The sequence below is a fragment of the Acanthochromis polyacanthus genome, chromosome 14, assembly GCF_021347895.1.
Source record: "Acanthochromis polyacanthus isolate Apoly-LR-REF ecotype Palm Island chromosome 14, KAUST_Apoly_ChrSc, whole genome shotgun sequence".
NCBI lineage: Eukaryota > Metazoa > Chordata > Actinopteri > Pomacentridae > Acanthochromis > Acanthochromis polyacanthus.
This window is the reverse complement of record NC_067126.1, coordinates 1,546,759-1,561,966: the sequence shown is the minus strand read 5'-3', so window position 1 is coordinate 1,561,966 and position 15,208 is coordinate 1,546,759. Positions and strand designations below refer to the sequence as shown.

The following is a 15,208-nucleotide window of genomic DNA, read 5'->3' as shown; positions in this document are numbered from 1 at the left end:
TTGAGGTTCCCAGGATGTCTTCTTTACTTCCTGTCTAGTCGGTGGAGGTTCAGTTGCTTCTTCAGTAGAATCCACCTCCACTGTGGCTGTTTCTTTTTGTGCAGGAGATGCAGGTTTCTTGGAGGAAAGAATTTCTTGCTGAGGAATTTGATGCTTCTTCTCTAGTGAAACTTGAGATTTTTTAGGAGGAGCAGCTTGAGGTTCTTTGGGTGGGGTCAATTCTTCACAGGGCAGGTCCTCCATCTGGGCAACAGTTGTTTTGGGAAGAGTAGGACATCTCTTCTTTGGAGGAAGAACAGATTCTTTTGTTGGTAAATTCTCTTCCTCCATACTGACTGCCTCCTCAGGTGAAGGAACTGAGATCAATGTTGGGACAAGTTCCTCTCCCAAAGAGTTTTTTTCTAATGCAGAAGCTGGTTCGTCAGGAGGTAATGACTCTTCAAGATATTTTCCTTCAGCTTTCATGAGTTCTTCCTTCTTTTGATAGGATATTACTTCTCTCTTCGGAGCAGAGCCAGTGGTTGTGGGAAGAGTTTTTGGTACGTCTTGTTGAATGGATGTTGAAAATGGAACTTTCTCTTCAACAGAGAACTCTTTAGATGCTCCAGGCTTCTTTGGTCCAAGAACTCCTTTAGATGTCGCTGAAATTCTAGGTTTACCTAGATGGTCTGATGAAGAGACAGTTCCGTCTTTAGTTTTTTCGTGAACCACTGAAATGTGTGTTTCAGTAGCTTCTCTCTGCTTTGATTGAATCTCAGCTTTCTTCAGTTTTCGGTCTTTATAAGTTTTTTTGTAAGCTTCAGTTCTGGATGTGGTTTGAGAGTCAGGAGAAGCTTCTTTCCTGTCAGGTGGAGGTGTGATGTCTCCTTTTGATGGAACGACAGTTTCTTGTCGAGGTGGAGAAACAGAGCTCAAAGTCATTTCTTTCTTCTCTTCCTCATGAGGTTCAGTATGGTCTAGTTTTTCAGACTCATATTCTGTTAGTTCAGTCTCCTCTACTGGCTCAGTATCTTCTGCCTGATGACTTTCTCTGAACCAAGTAGAAACCTCCTCTGCTGCCTTTGCAGTTTGTTTTATTTCCCTTTCCAAAATCTTTTCTTCTCTTGCAGTCGACTCTCTGAGCTCTACTCTACTTTCATACGTCTTCTTCTGCTCATTCCTGTGTAGATCTGTGAGACAAATCCTTTCTTCAGAAACCATCTCCAGAAAAGGTTCCTCTCTGTCTTCAACCACTGCTGCCTTCAGGGGAACTGGATAAGCTTTAAGATTTCATCCAAGATTGAAGATGTGCACCATGGAGCGGTGGCCAAGAGGAAAACAACACAAACATTAAAGACACAGAAACACAGATTCAGTTTTGGATTTATTCTACTGTGATTCTTGTTTAACAGCTCAACCGATTGTGTGATGATCTCTATCTCTCTGCTGCAGAACTTCTCTGGACTTTGACTGGACTTCTACTTGTCCATAAGGAATAACCTCATCTAGTTTTAAGGACAAATTAATACATTTTGTCACTTTACAATTAACTGTGAAGACTTTGTTAAACTACCCGAGAAATACTTTCAGTTTACCTTTTGATGTACCCGCCTCCAGCTTTGGTTTAGTTAGTGCTGCTGTTTCCTGCAGTTTCTCCTTCTGTGTTTCTGTTGTCATAGCGATGTTAGACAGTCAACACATGACAGAACCAAGACAAACATTTCAAGAATAAAACACAGTGAGTTAAAAGAAGTACAGATTAGTGAATAAGACTTCTAAATTGCTCATGTCTGAGACATATCTACCTTGTTGCTGTGGTTTTCTAGCCTGAGGAATTTGTTTTTCCAGTTCTTGTGGTGGTGCAGATGTTCTGTGACGTGGAGCTGCTTCTTCTGGACTTTTCTCTGGTTCTGCTGGTCGTTCTATAACCATTTTGCGTGATGCTGGTGTCTTCTCTGGTTCTTGTGGTATCTCCAGAACTTTCTTTGGAGTTTCTGGAATCATTTGTGGAGTTTCTGGGACCCTCTTTGGTTCTTCAGGAACCCTCTTTGGTTCTTCCACAACCTTTTTTGGTACTTCTGGAACCTTCTTTGGAGTTTCTGGTACCTTCTTCTGTGTTACTGGGACCACTTTAGGAGTTTCTGGAACAATCTTTGGTTCTTCCACAACCTTCTTTGGGACTTCTGGAACTTTCTTCTGAGTTTCTGGTACCTTCTGCTGTGTTTCTGGAACCCTCTTTGGTTCTTCCATAACTTTCTTTGGTGTTTCTGGGGCCTTCTTTGGGGCTTCAGGGCTTCTGTTTATTTCTGCTGGTACTTTCTTCGGTTCTTCTAGAACCTTTTTCAGCACCTCATCTCTCGTCTTCGTTTCTTCAGGAATCTTCCTTGGTGTTTCTGGAACCTTCTCTGGCTCTTCTGGTTCTGCTACTGTAGTATACACTGGTGCTTCTGGCTCATGTTTACCAGCCATCAGTAAAGGTTTTCTTGGAGGTTCAGGTGTCTTTGGTTCTGAGACAACTTAGAAGAACATTATTTATAAGATCATTATCTCATCTATCAAAAAGTCACACTCTAGCGAGTGCTCTAAGATATTTACAGAAGACAGTTTGGAAAGATTACTTTGAAAGAAGAGGTTGACCAAATCAAACAGAACATGAAACTTAACAGAATATTACAACAGAGGAACCCATTAGGACCTTTGCAGTACCTTTAGTTTGGACGGCCTCAGCCTTCGGTGCAGCAGCTGTAGGTGCAGGCGGTTGGACCACCGGTTCTGGTCTGGGCACATCTTGCATTTAAGAGAACATTATATACTGTTAACTACAGGTAAAGACCAGCGCTAACATGGAATCAAAGACTACACTCTGAACGAGTGAATTTAAGGTCTGAAACAACAAACAAGAGGAAGGAAGCAGCTTCACATTCAAAGATCATCAGTTAGTACCTTTAGCTGGAAGACGTTCTGGTGTCGGTGGAGGAACCACAGCTGGAGCTGGCCGGGTTACTGGCTCCTCTGGTTTTGGTGGTTCTGGTACTTTTAAGAACATTTTAAGCACAGTTTTTCTTCAGTAACAAACTGACAACCACAAAGACTTCAATATTACAGTCCACTCTATCGAGTGTTGGTTTGTTTACCAGACAGCCAATCACATGGCAGCACATATTAAAGGACCTAAAGATGGAAAAGACTCTTTCTGGTACCTTTAGTTAAAACCTCTTCGGTCTTTGGAGGAGTGATCTTGGCAGCGACTAGCTGAACTGTGGCTTCCACTGGTTTCACTGCAGCTGGTACTTTGGAGAACATGAAAAAGTTTTACTCAACATTTGTCATAAAGCAGCAAACTCTATATTTCTACAAGCATTAGTTTGATAAGATCCAAGTGAAGAGGTTAGCAGCCCAGAACATTCAACAGTTTCATGTTAAAGAGTTTTCTGCAACACAGAACAGAGACGAGGAACATGATCCAGCAGAACAGCAGAGGAGCACAGAGTTCAGGACGTTACCTCTCGGTTTTGGGGCTTCTGGCGTTTTCTTGGCGGCTTCAACTTTTGGTGCCTCAGGTTCCGGCTTAGTTTTGGCCATTTTGGGCTCAAGTTCTGCCGGTTTCTGAGGAGGCACTTTGGGCTCTGGAGGAAGTGCTTTTGGTTCTGTTGGAGGCTTGGGTTGGTAAGGTTCAGGAGAGACCTTAGTGGGAACCATCTCTGGTTCCGGTTCTGTGTATACTGAGGGTTCTTCAAGGTTAACAGAGAAACATTACGTCACTTCACACAGAGAACAAACAGCTTCAAGAGTTTATCAGAACATCAGAACATGTAAAAAGATGAACAGCAAGAACACAATGCTGCCTGCATTGTAAGAACACGGAGAACATTCAGACAACATCAAGACTTACAGACAGAACGCAGCAGAAAGTTACAATCAAGAGATCTGTTCAACTGGAAAGATGTTTGTGGGATAAAACATTCCTGCATTTAATAAACATCTAGAAAACATCCAGACAGCTTTAGGTAGAATGTCTAGAAGGATTTTAAATCTGTATGAATATTAATTAAAGAGATTCTTTTTAAAGAGAACATCAAGTAATTATTGAAAAACGATATCTTAAGAATTAAAAAAGTTCTCAACATTACATCTAAACATTATGGATTTAAGATAAATAAGAAAATCAAATCAATTATTTTAAGAAAAATAGGTACATGCTTTAAAACCCTCCGTCTGCAAGAATGCAGGTCATGAAGATGTTTTATTATGATTAAAGAAAGTTTTCAGGTCAAGTTCAGTGTTGAGAAGAATTTGAGCCAATAAAGACTCACAAACATAAAACATTTTCAGGTTTTTGTTACCTTCTGGAGCTGGAGCTTCGTCTCTCCGGGCAGCAGCAGAAACCTCCGTCTTCTTTACTTGTGGTACTTTAAAATATCATCAGAAATTTCAGTTTTCTGATCACAATTATTAAGATTTTTAATCATTAAGAGAAACAGAATAAAACAAGAATGAAACAAACAATGTGACTGAACAAGAACGATCTAAAAAAACAACAAGAGCATGAATAAGATGAATGAGATGGAAGGAAGAGCAGGTATTTTGCAGATACCTTTAGCTGGAGGTGGAGCTGCAGCCTCAGAGGGTTTCTCCTCTGGTCTCCTGTAAACCTCAGGAACTTCACAGAAAGATGAAGAAAGTTCACATTAAAACTACGGCAGACAAACTCTACTCTCTACTCTAAAAGCTCCAGTGGTTAATCAGAGCAGAAGTAAGAGAGCAACAACATGAACAAAAAGAAGTGGACACAAAGACAGACGAGAAGATTCAACTACAGCATGCTACACCATGGAGAGAAGCTTCTAGAAGCAGCAGCAGGTTGTGAAGGTCGAATGCCCAGTGCTTCTGATCAGCAGCTAAACTAAACTACAGCCAGAAGCTCTCTGAGCAGCCAGAAGCTCATCTGCATCCTCAGATATACCTGCAGGAATTTCCTCTCTGACCTCCACCTGAGTCCGTTCAACAATCTCCTCAACCGCCTTTTTCTCTTCTGGTGGGGAAGAAAAGTGAACTTAGACAAGAACCTGAGACCTGAAACGACTGAAAGCTAGAGCAGACTGACACGGTCCGGAGGGAAGTCATAAGCAACCAAGAAACACCACAGGTGAGATTCAGACAGGTAGAAACACAACAGGTAGAAACACAACAGATAGAAACAGAATAGGTAGAAACACAACAGGTAGAAACATAACAGGTAGAAACACAACAGGTAGAAACAGAATAGGTAGAAACACAACAGGTAGAAACAGAATAGGTAGAAACACAACAGGTAGAAACACAACAGATAGAAACACAACAGATAGAAACACAGACAGGTAGAAACAGAACAGGTAGAAACACAGACAGGTAGAAACAGAACAGGTAGAAACACAACAGGTAGAAACAGAACAGGTAGAAACACAACAGATAGAAACAGAACAGGTAGAAACACAGACAGGTAGAAACAGAATAGGTAGAAACACAACAGGTAGAAACAGAATAGGTAGAAACACAACAGATAGAAACACAGACAGGTAGAAACAGAATAGGTAGAAACACAGACAGGTAGAAACAGAATAGGTAGAAACACAACAGGTAGAAACAGAATAGGTAGAAACACAGACAGGTAGAAACAGAATAGGTAGAAACACAACAGGTAGAAACAGAATAGGTAGAAACACAGACAGGTAGAAACAGAATAGGTAGAAACACAACAGGTAGAAACACAACAGATAGAAACACAACAGATAGAAACACAGACAGGTAGAAACAGAACAGGTAGAAACACAACAGATAGAAACAGAACAGGTAGAAACACAGACAGGTAGAAACACAACAGATAGAAACACAACAGATAGAAACACAGACAGGTAGAAACAGAACAGGTAGAAACACAGACAGGCAGAAACAGAACAGGTAGAAACACAGACAGGTAGAAACAGAACAGGTAGAAACACAGACAGGTAGAAACAGAACAGGTAGAAACACAACAGATAGAAACACAACAGATAGAAACACAACAGATAGAAACACAGACAGGTAGAAACAGAACAGGTAGAAACACAGACAGGCAGAAACAGAACAGGTAGAAACACAGACAGGTAGAAACAGAACAGGTAGAAACACAACAGGTAGAAACAGAACAGGTAGAAACACAGACAGGTAGAAACAGAATAGGTAGAAACACAACAGGTAGAAACAGAATAGGTAGAAACACAGACAGGTAGAAACAGAACAGGTAGAAACACAACAGATAGAAACACAACAGATAGAAACAGAACAGGTAGAAACACAGACAGGCAGAAACAGAACAGGTAGAAACACAGACAGGTAGAAACAGAACAGATAGAAACACAACAGATAGAAACAGAACATGTAGAAACACAGACAGGTAGAAACAGAACAGGTAGAAACACAACAGACAGAAACACAGACAGGTAGAAACAGAACAGGTAGAAACAGAACAGGTAGAAACAGAACAGGTAGAAACACAACAGACAGAAACACAGACAGGTAGAAACAGAACAGGTAGAAACACAGACAGGTAGAAACAGAACAGGTAGAAACAGAACAGGTAGAAACACAGACAGGCAGAAACAGAACAGGTAGAAACACAACAGATAGAAACAGAACAGGTAGAAACACAGACAGGCAGAAACAGAACAGGTAGAAACACAACAGATAGAAACAGAACAGGTAGGAAACACAGACAGGTAGAAACACAGACAGGTAGAAACAGAACAGGTAGAAACAGAACAGGTAGAAACACAACAGATAGAAACAGAACAGGTAGAAACCAGACAGGTGGAACAGAACAGGTAGAAACACAGGTAGAAACAGAACAGGTAGAACACAACAGGTAGAAACAGAACAGGTAGAAACACAACAGGTAGAAACAGAACAGGTAGAAACAGAATAGGTAGAAACAGAACAGGTAGAACACAACAGATAGAAACAGAACAGGTAGAAACACAGAGGTAGAAACACAGACAGGTGGAAACAGAACAGGTAGAAACACAACAGGTAGAAACAGAACAGGTAGAAACACAACAGGTAGAAACAGAACAGGTAGAAACACAACAGGTAGAAACAGAACAGGTAGAAACAGAATAGGTAGAAACAGAACAGGTAGAAACACAACAGGTAGAAACAGAATAGGTAGAAACAGAACAGGTAGAAACACAACAGATAGAAACAGAACAGGTAGAAACACAGACAGGTAGAAACAGAACAGGTAGAAACACAACAGGTAGAAACAGAACAGGTAGAAACACAGACAGGTAGAAACAGAACAGGTAGAAACACAGACAGGTAGAAACAGAACAGGTAGAAACACAACAGGTAGAAACATAACAGGTAGAAACACAGACAGGTAGAAACAGAATAGGTAGAAACACAGACAGGTAGAAACAGAACAGATAGAAACACAACAGATAGAAACAGAATAGGTAGAAACACAGACAGGTAGAAACAGAACAGGTAGAAACACAGACAGGTAGAAACAGAACAGGTAGAAACACAGACAGGTAGAAACAGAACAGGTAGAAACACAGACAGGTAGAAACAGAACATGTAGAAACACAACAGATAGAAACAGAATAGGTAGAAACACAGACAGGTAGAAACAGAATAGGTAGAAACACAGACAGGTAGAAACAGAACAGGTAGAAACACAGACAGGTAGAAACAGAACAGGTAGAAACACAACAGATAGAAACAGAACAGGTAGAAACACAGACAGGTAGAAACAGAACAGGTAGAAACACAGACAGGTAGAAACAGAACATGTAGAAACACAACAGATAGAAACAGAATAGGTAGAAACACAGACAGGTAGAAACAGAACAGGCAGAAACAGAACAGGTAGAAACAGAACAGATAGAAACACAGACAGGTAGAAACAGAACAGGTAGAAACACAGACAGGTAGAAACAGAACAGGTAGAAACACAGACAGGTAGAAACAGAACAGGTAGAAACAGAACAGGTAGAAACACAGACAGGTAGAAACACAACAGGTAGAAACACAACAGACAGAAACACAGACAGGTAGAAACACAGACAGGTAGAAACACAGACAGGTAGAAACAGAACAGGTAGAAACACAGACAGGTAGAAACACAGACAGGTAGAAACAGAACAGGTAGAAACACAGACAGGTAGAAACACAGACAGGTAGAAACACAGACAGGTAGAAACACAGACAGGTAGAAACAGAACAAATAAAAACACAGACAGGTGAGACAGGCGTGGAGGTAGTGATGTCGGTACCTGTGACGGAGGAGAACCGAACTGAAACCATTTCCTCTTCAACTCTCTGAGAAACTAGAGATTCAGAAGATAATCGTTCAGACGAGGATTTTAAAGCTGTTCGTTGATTCACTGAAGAATTTCTGAGAGGAAACTCTGATTCTTTACAAATTATTTAACTTTATTTTTAAAAGTTCAGTGATTGTAAGATGAGACATTTCAGACAGAACCCCCTTTTCTGATCTGAAAACTAATTTAAAGAAAAGTATATTTAAAGAGATTACACCTCCTTTTAATATTTAAACACCATAAAATGTTTAGCACGGAAACTAATCAGCTGCTAAAGTTTCTGAATCTGTTGTGTCTCCTCTTAAAAAATCAGATCAAACATTTTAGAATTTAATGGACATTTATTATCCGAAAAAAGAATTTGAGATTTTTCAAGAAATGTTCACGGTAATCCATGAACGTTTTCGAGTCAAACTTTAGTCCTGAAAGTCTTCAGATGTATTCCCTGTCTGTTTCTGTTCCAGATGTTTGAGTTACGAGGTGAGGAGATGGATGAAGGACCACACGGTTATTGGTAATGAGAGTTAAAGATGAAGATGATTAAAGGTTTAATGTCGATGAAAAGACGTCGGTTAGTGCGACTGGTTTCAGTTCTGTACCTTCAACGTGAGTTCTCTCCTCGTAGTGATAGAACTCGGAGGAATCTTTAGGCAGAAGAACAGATGTGTGAATGTTGGAGCCGCTGGAGATATTCAGGTGATTTTAGAAACCGTCCCAGACTCACCTGAGCAGATGACCAATGACGCCGTTTCTGGGACACGAACCGACGAATCAGGGACGTCTGTTTGGCCACAAATATTTCAGTTAATGTTGGAACTAATTAAGACTTTTAGGTTTCCTTACTGGGTTGTGGCAGTAAACGGTAGTTTTAGAGGAAGTACTCACCCTGAGGAACCCTTCCTAACCCAACTTCTGTAAAACAAGGTGAACAGGTGTTAGCCGCTGACTAGCATTAGCTCCTGTACCTGCTGACTGACAGCTACACACCTTTTCCTGACAGGTAAAGCTCAGCGGTGCTTCGAGCTTCTCCCATTAGCTCCAGACGGGCGATGACTGAGTAAACGCCTGGAAACATCAGCATGTGGAGGTCAGAACGGATCAGTAGGAACGCTGCTATGACTGCTAACATGCTAAGACTGTAGAGCTAACAGTTAACCATAGAGTGAAATACCTGCTTACATGTTAACCACTGAGAGAGCCAACTGCTAACATGCTAACCACTGAGAGAGTTACCTGCTAACATGCTAATCAGAGAGAGCAAACTACTACTGTGCTAACCAGAGAGAGGGCTAACAGCTAAAATGCTACACACTGAGAGAGAGTTAACTACTAACATGCTAACCACTGAAAGAGTTACCTGCTAACATGCTAACCAGTGAGAGAGCTAACTGCCAAAATGCTAACCACTATATATATATATATTTCATACATTTTTTCAAACATGTTTTTAAGTTATAATTGTACGATTTTTGCATCATCTGTGAGACATTTTCTTAGTTTTCAAAACATATTAATAATTTTTTTAACAACATGAAAAGTCTTATTTTTCGATGAATCGCTGATAAACTGTTCTGTTCTTTCTCTGGTGTTTCAGTTAAACTATCCTGATGACAGAGGTCCGTTTGTTGCTGTAATCATTTAATATCGGTTCATTTAAAGCTGCATAACTCAGATTAACTTGTTAATCTCTGCTTTTGCTTTTCTGAACATCTACACATTACAAAGTTAACTTCATGCCTTTGATGGTTCATTTTATGATTTGCTCCATTTTTAATTTACAGCCTGGAGGGTTAGAATCAGTAAAATGTCTCCAGAGGTTCACAAACCTTCGTCTTCTGCAGTAACGTTGCGGATCGTCATAAAGTGCCGGCGGCCTTCGGTCCTGAAGTTATATTTTGGGCTTTCTTTAAGCTCCCATGAGTCTTTGTACCACGAGACGATGGCATTGTCAAAGGACAACTCGCACTCGAAGGTGGCGCAGTGGCGTTCATTGACCTCGATGCTTCGGATGGATTTAGTGAACTGAATTTGGTCTAGAACCAGACAGTCACAAGTCAGCTTCTGGCTTGTTAGTTTAGAATACGAATGTTCTCCATCTCACACTGACATTGAAGTGTGTGTGAAAGTTTAGGCTAAAATTAAAGTAAATGTAAGAGAAACACAGAAGAAAAACACAAAACAGAAATCCACAAAACAGAAATGAAAGCATGACAAGAACCAGGAGGTTCAAAGAGGTCAGTCTGAGGCGTTAGTCTGAAGGTGAAGCTCACCTGGCCGGTAAGCAGCTCCTGATAGGACATAAAGGAGTGGGACATGAGGACAGTTACAGACATGAATCCAGCAGATGAGACTCCCAGTTCAGGACTCGGCCTCTTACCTGTGACGGTCAGTTTGGCATTGGAGATGTGAGGACCACACACCACACGGTAGTTTCCCTGATCTTTGCTCTGGCAGTTCTTGATCTTCAGATAATGGCGGTCGCCGATGCTGCTGATGTCATACTTGTCGCTGTTGTCCAGTTTCTGGGTTCCCTTGTACCACGTCAGAGCGATCTCTGGGTAGTTGATCCTGATCTGGCACTCGAAGGTGGCGCTCTCGGCCTCAGGGGTCGTCTGGTCAGTGATGTCCTCCAGCACAGAGACGGGCTGAGGACCAACAGTCTGGTTAACATTTCACCACAATTCCACAGACTTTCTAGAACCCTGAGGCTTTAGGCAGATTTCGTAGTACCAGGTCATACAGGTACCGCAGACTCTTGGCCGTACACAGACTGATTGTGGTAGAGTGGTCAATCTGGTTCTGCTGCTATTTCTATGTGTGAACACTGGTTGGAGGTCATTAACCTCCACATTAGTCTTTGTCATGGTGCCCCATTGCTAGCTAAACTCATCCAGATCCTGGTGAGCATAGGAGCTTCAGTAGAAACTGGCCAGACTTCTGTGAAAGACGTTTCTTGAAATGTCTTAGAGAAGTCCACCCGGTTTCTACTGGAACTCCTACAATTAAAAGGTGGAACACTTCAGGTCATGAACATCCTCATTAGTCTTTGTCATGGTGCCCGTTGCCGCTAAACTCCCACAGTCCTCTCTGCTTTAACATGACCTATAGTCTGAGTGATGCCTCCTCTGGTCTCTACAGTATTAAACAGAAAGAGGCTCCACTTGGTGGATCAACCAGGAACTACAGCTGATCTACCGTACAGTTACTGATGTGTGTCCTTACAGGTTTTTTTATTTGGTAAATTATCAACAATTAATCGATGAACTGATCATTTTTAACATAAATGAAGTGCAACATTTAGCTGTCAGATGACATTTGGAAAAGTTTGCTGTTCTCCACTTGTCTGACAGAAATCTTTACCTCTGTGCCGACGCGACCCTCCAGCTGCTGGATGAGCCGAACCATGTCCTCCTCTTCAACCCGACCTCCACGTTCCACCTCCTGCAGCAGAACACACGGATGTTACAGCAACCAACTACACAGAATAATCTGTAAAACACTTTCCACAGGTACAATAAAGATTTATAAATTCATTACGAAAATATAAAACTGATCTACATATAACCCAACAAGTTCTACTAAAAACAGGATCTGTGGATCCGTTCATTTAGTTTCCCAGTAATGTCCTGTCATCAGTTGGGTGTTTTCAGTCTTACTGGTCGTCCAGTCTCCATCTCCTTCTCCTTCTTCAGGAACTCAATGGCCTGCAAGATGGCTCGGTAGTCATGGATGTTGTGTTCTCGAAGGATCCTCTCGTAGTCTTTGGGGTCGTGACCTCTGAGCAACTCCACAATATCAATATCCTCGTCCTTCTTGGGACTCTTCTGCTTGGAAGGAGTCCTGACAGACATCAAACACATAATCAGACCTGGAGTCTTGGTGTCTTCTGATTCCTCCTATGTGTCCTACAAGCAAACAATCGAACACTGAAACTAAATGTTCCAGTACAACCATCGTATCTTGGAGCCTTACTTCTTTAGCCTTGTCCTTAAGTCGCCAAGTCCTTCCAGCTCCTCCTTCTTGGTGACCTCAATCTCAGCACCGCACTCGATCTCTCCATGTTTGTTGGTGGCAACACACCTGTAGTGTCCAGCGTCGGACTTGGTCACCTCTCTGATCTCCATCTTGGCGTCCTGGCCCTTGTGTTCAATGGAGATACGACCACCGGGGGTGATCTGCCTCCACTTGCCCTTCATCCACTTCACACTCGGGATCGGGTCGCCTCCGATCTTAGCAATGAAGGTCGCGGTGTCCTCTGCAAAACAAATGAACAAACATGAGCGTCACGTGGAATCTTTGAGTGTTGACGTAAGAAATGACCAGAAGTCTCCTTACTCTCCATGACGGAAACATTTTTAGGTTCCTCGATGAAGAACAGGTTGTCAAGCCTTTTGACCGGAGCGGCTGCAGTCGGGGCAGTGGCCTCAGTGGGGGCGGTTTTAGCTCCTGTATCTGCAAAGGTTTCATAAAGGTGAGTATAAAGCTGCCACATCAAGTCACTTCAGCATCTGCCCTTCTGATTTATTAGTACGGGGGTCCTCGGTTTACGGCGTCATCGACCTTTGGCATTTCTTCGCTTCGTTTGAACTGGTTACATGGAAGTAGTTGGCGAGCGGAGAGGATGAATACATCGTCATGCGACGCTATTAGATGGCTTTATTTACATTCGGTTGTACTCCACCTTGCATTGTGTTACATTCACTAACTTTCTGTCCTTTACTATGGCTACTAAGCTTAAGTCAGACTTTTCTGATGGAGTTCTGACTTACGACGAAAATCGACTTACGTTGCCATAGGAACAGAACTCTGACGTAAGTCGAGGATCCCTTGTGCAATTGTGGGATGGAATCAGCTGTATTGGAAATCAACCAGACTGCAGTACCAGTTGACTAATAAAGTGGAAAGGTGTTACAGATGTTCAAAGACCACAAACTGATGACTTACCTTGAACAGTGACCCTGGACTTGCAGAAGTCGCTGCCAGTCGCGTTGCTAGCCTTGCAGAGGTAATCTCCAGCGTCGGTCTTTGAGACCGGGCTGACCTCCAGTGACGCCGTTCCACCGACAAATGTGATCCTGGTGTTTCCACTGGACTTCAGCTCCCTCCTGTCCTTCATCCACTGGATGTTGAGAGGAGGAGACCCGTTGACGTGGCATTTCAGGCTCAGCTTCTCCCCTTCGCTCACTGTCACCGGCTCCAGAGGGATGTCGAATTTAGGAGCCTGGCCAGACTCTGAAGACATGGAGGGAAGGTATCAAATACAGATTTTTGTTTTTCAAACAGTGAACTGATGCTTGTTTCTATGATTCTATGTCATAGACAAGAATGAACTTAAAGAGTGGAAGCAGGAAAAGAAAGGACAATGTCCCCTGGAGAAAGTTCAATAGTAGACCTACCAACAACTGTGCAGTTGACGGTAGGTCTACTCTAGAACTTTCTTCAGTCTATGGACGTCAAGGACCTGGAACTCTGGAGATATTCACAGACTTCTTGTCATATATTTGCCTGGATGTAGGCTCAGTTACTGGTGGTGTCTGTCCAAACTTTGCAGAGGCCCAAAAGATTTAAAAGGGACTAACTGTGCTAAGAAATAAGTCCAGTTGGTTTGGGCCGTGAAGCCCCAACAGAATTGGTTTCAGATAAATGACTGATGGAGATGAGCTGATACTCATACCTGAGACGCTGAGAGAAACCCGGCATGAAGCTTTGCCAGCTTCGTTGGAGGCCTCGCAGGTGTACACACCGCTGTCAGAGGGGGTGGAGTCTCTGACGCTCAGCACGGCCATGTTGTTCTTGAAGCTGACCTCATATTTGTTCGAGGCGAAGATCTCGCTGTTGTCCTTGAACCATGTGACGGTCAGAGGCTGAGAGCCTGACACTCGGCCCTCCATCTTTACCGTCTTACCCACTGAATCCATCATGGACTCGGAGGGCCTCTTGGTGAAGTTTGGAGGGACTTTGCGCTCTGTTAGTGGGGAGAAAGTGAAGAAAATCAGGACGAGCTGAGATGTGAAGAAGGCTGGAAATCTAATGATCCTTTGTCAGGCCACTGGGCCTTTACCACAGCATCAAAGAAATAACGCAGGACAACACGGAAGACAGCAAACAACTTGCAACATATAGCAAAGAAACACAGAACATCCACCTTAGGAATAAACATTTCTACACAGATCTGGCGGTAACAAAACTGAATTCATGCTCTTCCACCTCAACTCCTTACAAAGTCTTTTTCCTTCCAAACCTGCCAACCACAGGACAAATCAACCCTTAACACAACATCATCCAGGACTCTACAGGACAACCTCCTCCTGGTTACCAACAAGTATGTTACCACGGGAATGATGACTGCACTAGAGGTTAGTAACTGAACGGAGATGAGATGGACGGATGGGTGGTTAACATGTTACCTATTTTAACATGAGCGTGACAGGTGTCAGTTGCCTCAGCATTGGAAATTTCACAAGTGTATTTTCCAGCAGCGGCAGCTCTGTCGCTGTAGAGAACCTCCAGAACGCAGGAGGAGTCAGTGGTTTTGACATTGTACTGGTAAGAAGCCCAGATGAGCTTGTCGTCCTTCCTCCAGGTCACATAAACCCTCTGGCTGCCGCTGTAAGAGCACTCCAGCCTCAGGGGTTTACCCAGCTCATGGAAGACATCCTCCAGCTTCTTGACAAAGCGAACGGGTTCTGAGAGAAGCAATGTTGACATGAGTCACAGAAATCAATGATGTGTGCATGCCGATGACCAAAGACTATGTGACTGTTCAGAGTCCAGCAGAATCCACGGATGTTTCCATGTGTAGACGGAGTGCTATGTGAGAGGAACCTTATTCATACATGAAGGTAAAAATGGGTACAGGCCCTGGAAAAACCTGCATGAGTAACATTAGT

At 42.6% G+C, this 15,208-nt stretch overlaps 1 protein-coding gene across 1 annotated transcript in view; it reads right to left on the bottom strand.

Moving 5' to 3' along the window:
• The window catches only part of ttn.1 (titin, tandem duplicate 1), a 198,695-nt gene that overhangs the window by 132,802 nt on the left and 50,685 nt on the right, over window positions 1–15,208 (bottom strand). Inside the window, exons 54-71 of the mRNA XM_051959381.1 lie at window positions 13,993–14,283; window positions 13,263–13,550; window positions 12,654–12,770; window positions 12,291–12,573; window positions 11,975–12,158; window positions 11,679–11,759; window positions 10,696–10,963; window positions 10,145–10,351; window positions 9,306–9,383; window positions 9,204–9,230; window positions 9,043–9,099; window positions 8,918–8,962; window positions 4,943–5,011; window positions 4,574–4,639; window positions 4,323–4,388; window positions 3,676–3,710; window positions 3,483–3,585; window positions 2,984–3,012 (exon numbers count right to left, since the gene is read on the bottom strand). Coding sequence (XP_051815341.1) covers window positions 2,984–3,012; window positions 3,483–3,585; window positions 3,676–3,710; window positions 4,323–4,388; window positions 4,574–4,639; window positions 4,943–5,011; window positions 8,918–8,962; window positions 9,043–9,099; window positions 9,204–9,230; window positions 9,306–9,383; window positions 10,145–10,351; window positions 10,696–10,963; window positions 11,679–11,759; window positions 11,975–12,158; window positions 12,291–12,573; window positions 12,654–12,770; window positions 13,263–13,550; window positions 13,993–14,283 — 2,294 coding nt within the window. The remainder of the gene's footprint in view (window positions 1–2,983; window positions 3,013–3,482; window positions 3,586–3,675; window positions 3,711–4,322; window positions 4,389–4,573; window positions 4,640–4,942; window positions 5,012–8,917; window positions 8,963–9,042; window positions 9,100–9,203; window positions 9,231–9,305; window positions 9,384–10,144; window positions 10,352–10,695; window positions 10,964–11,678; window positions 11,760–11,974; window positions 12,159–12,290; window positions 12,574–12,653; window positions 12,771–13,262; window positions 13,551–13,992; window positions 14,284–15,208) is intronic.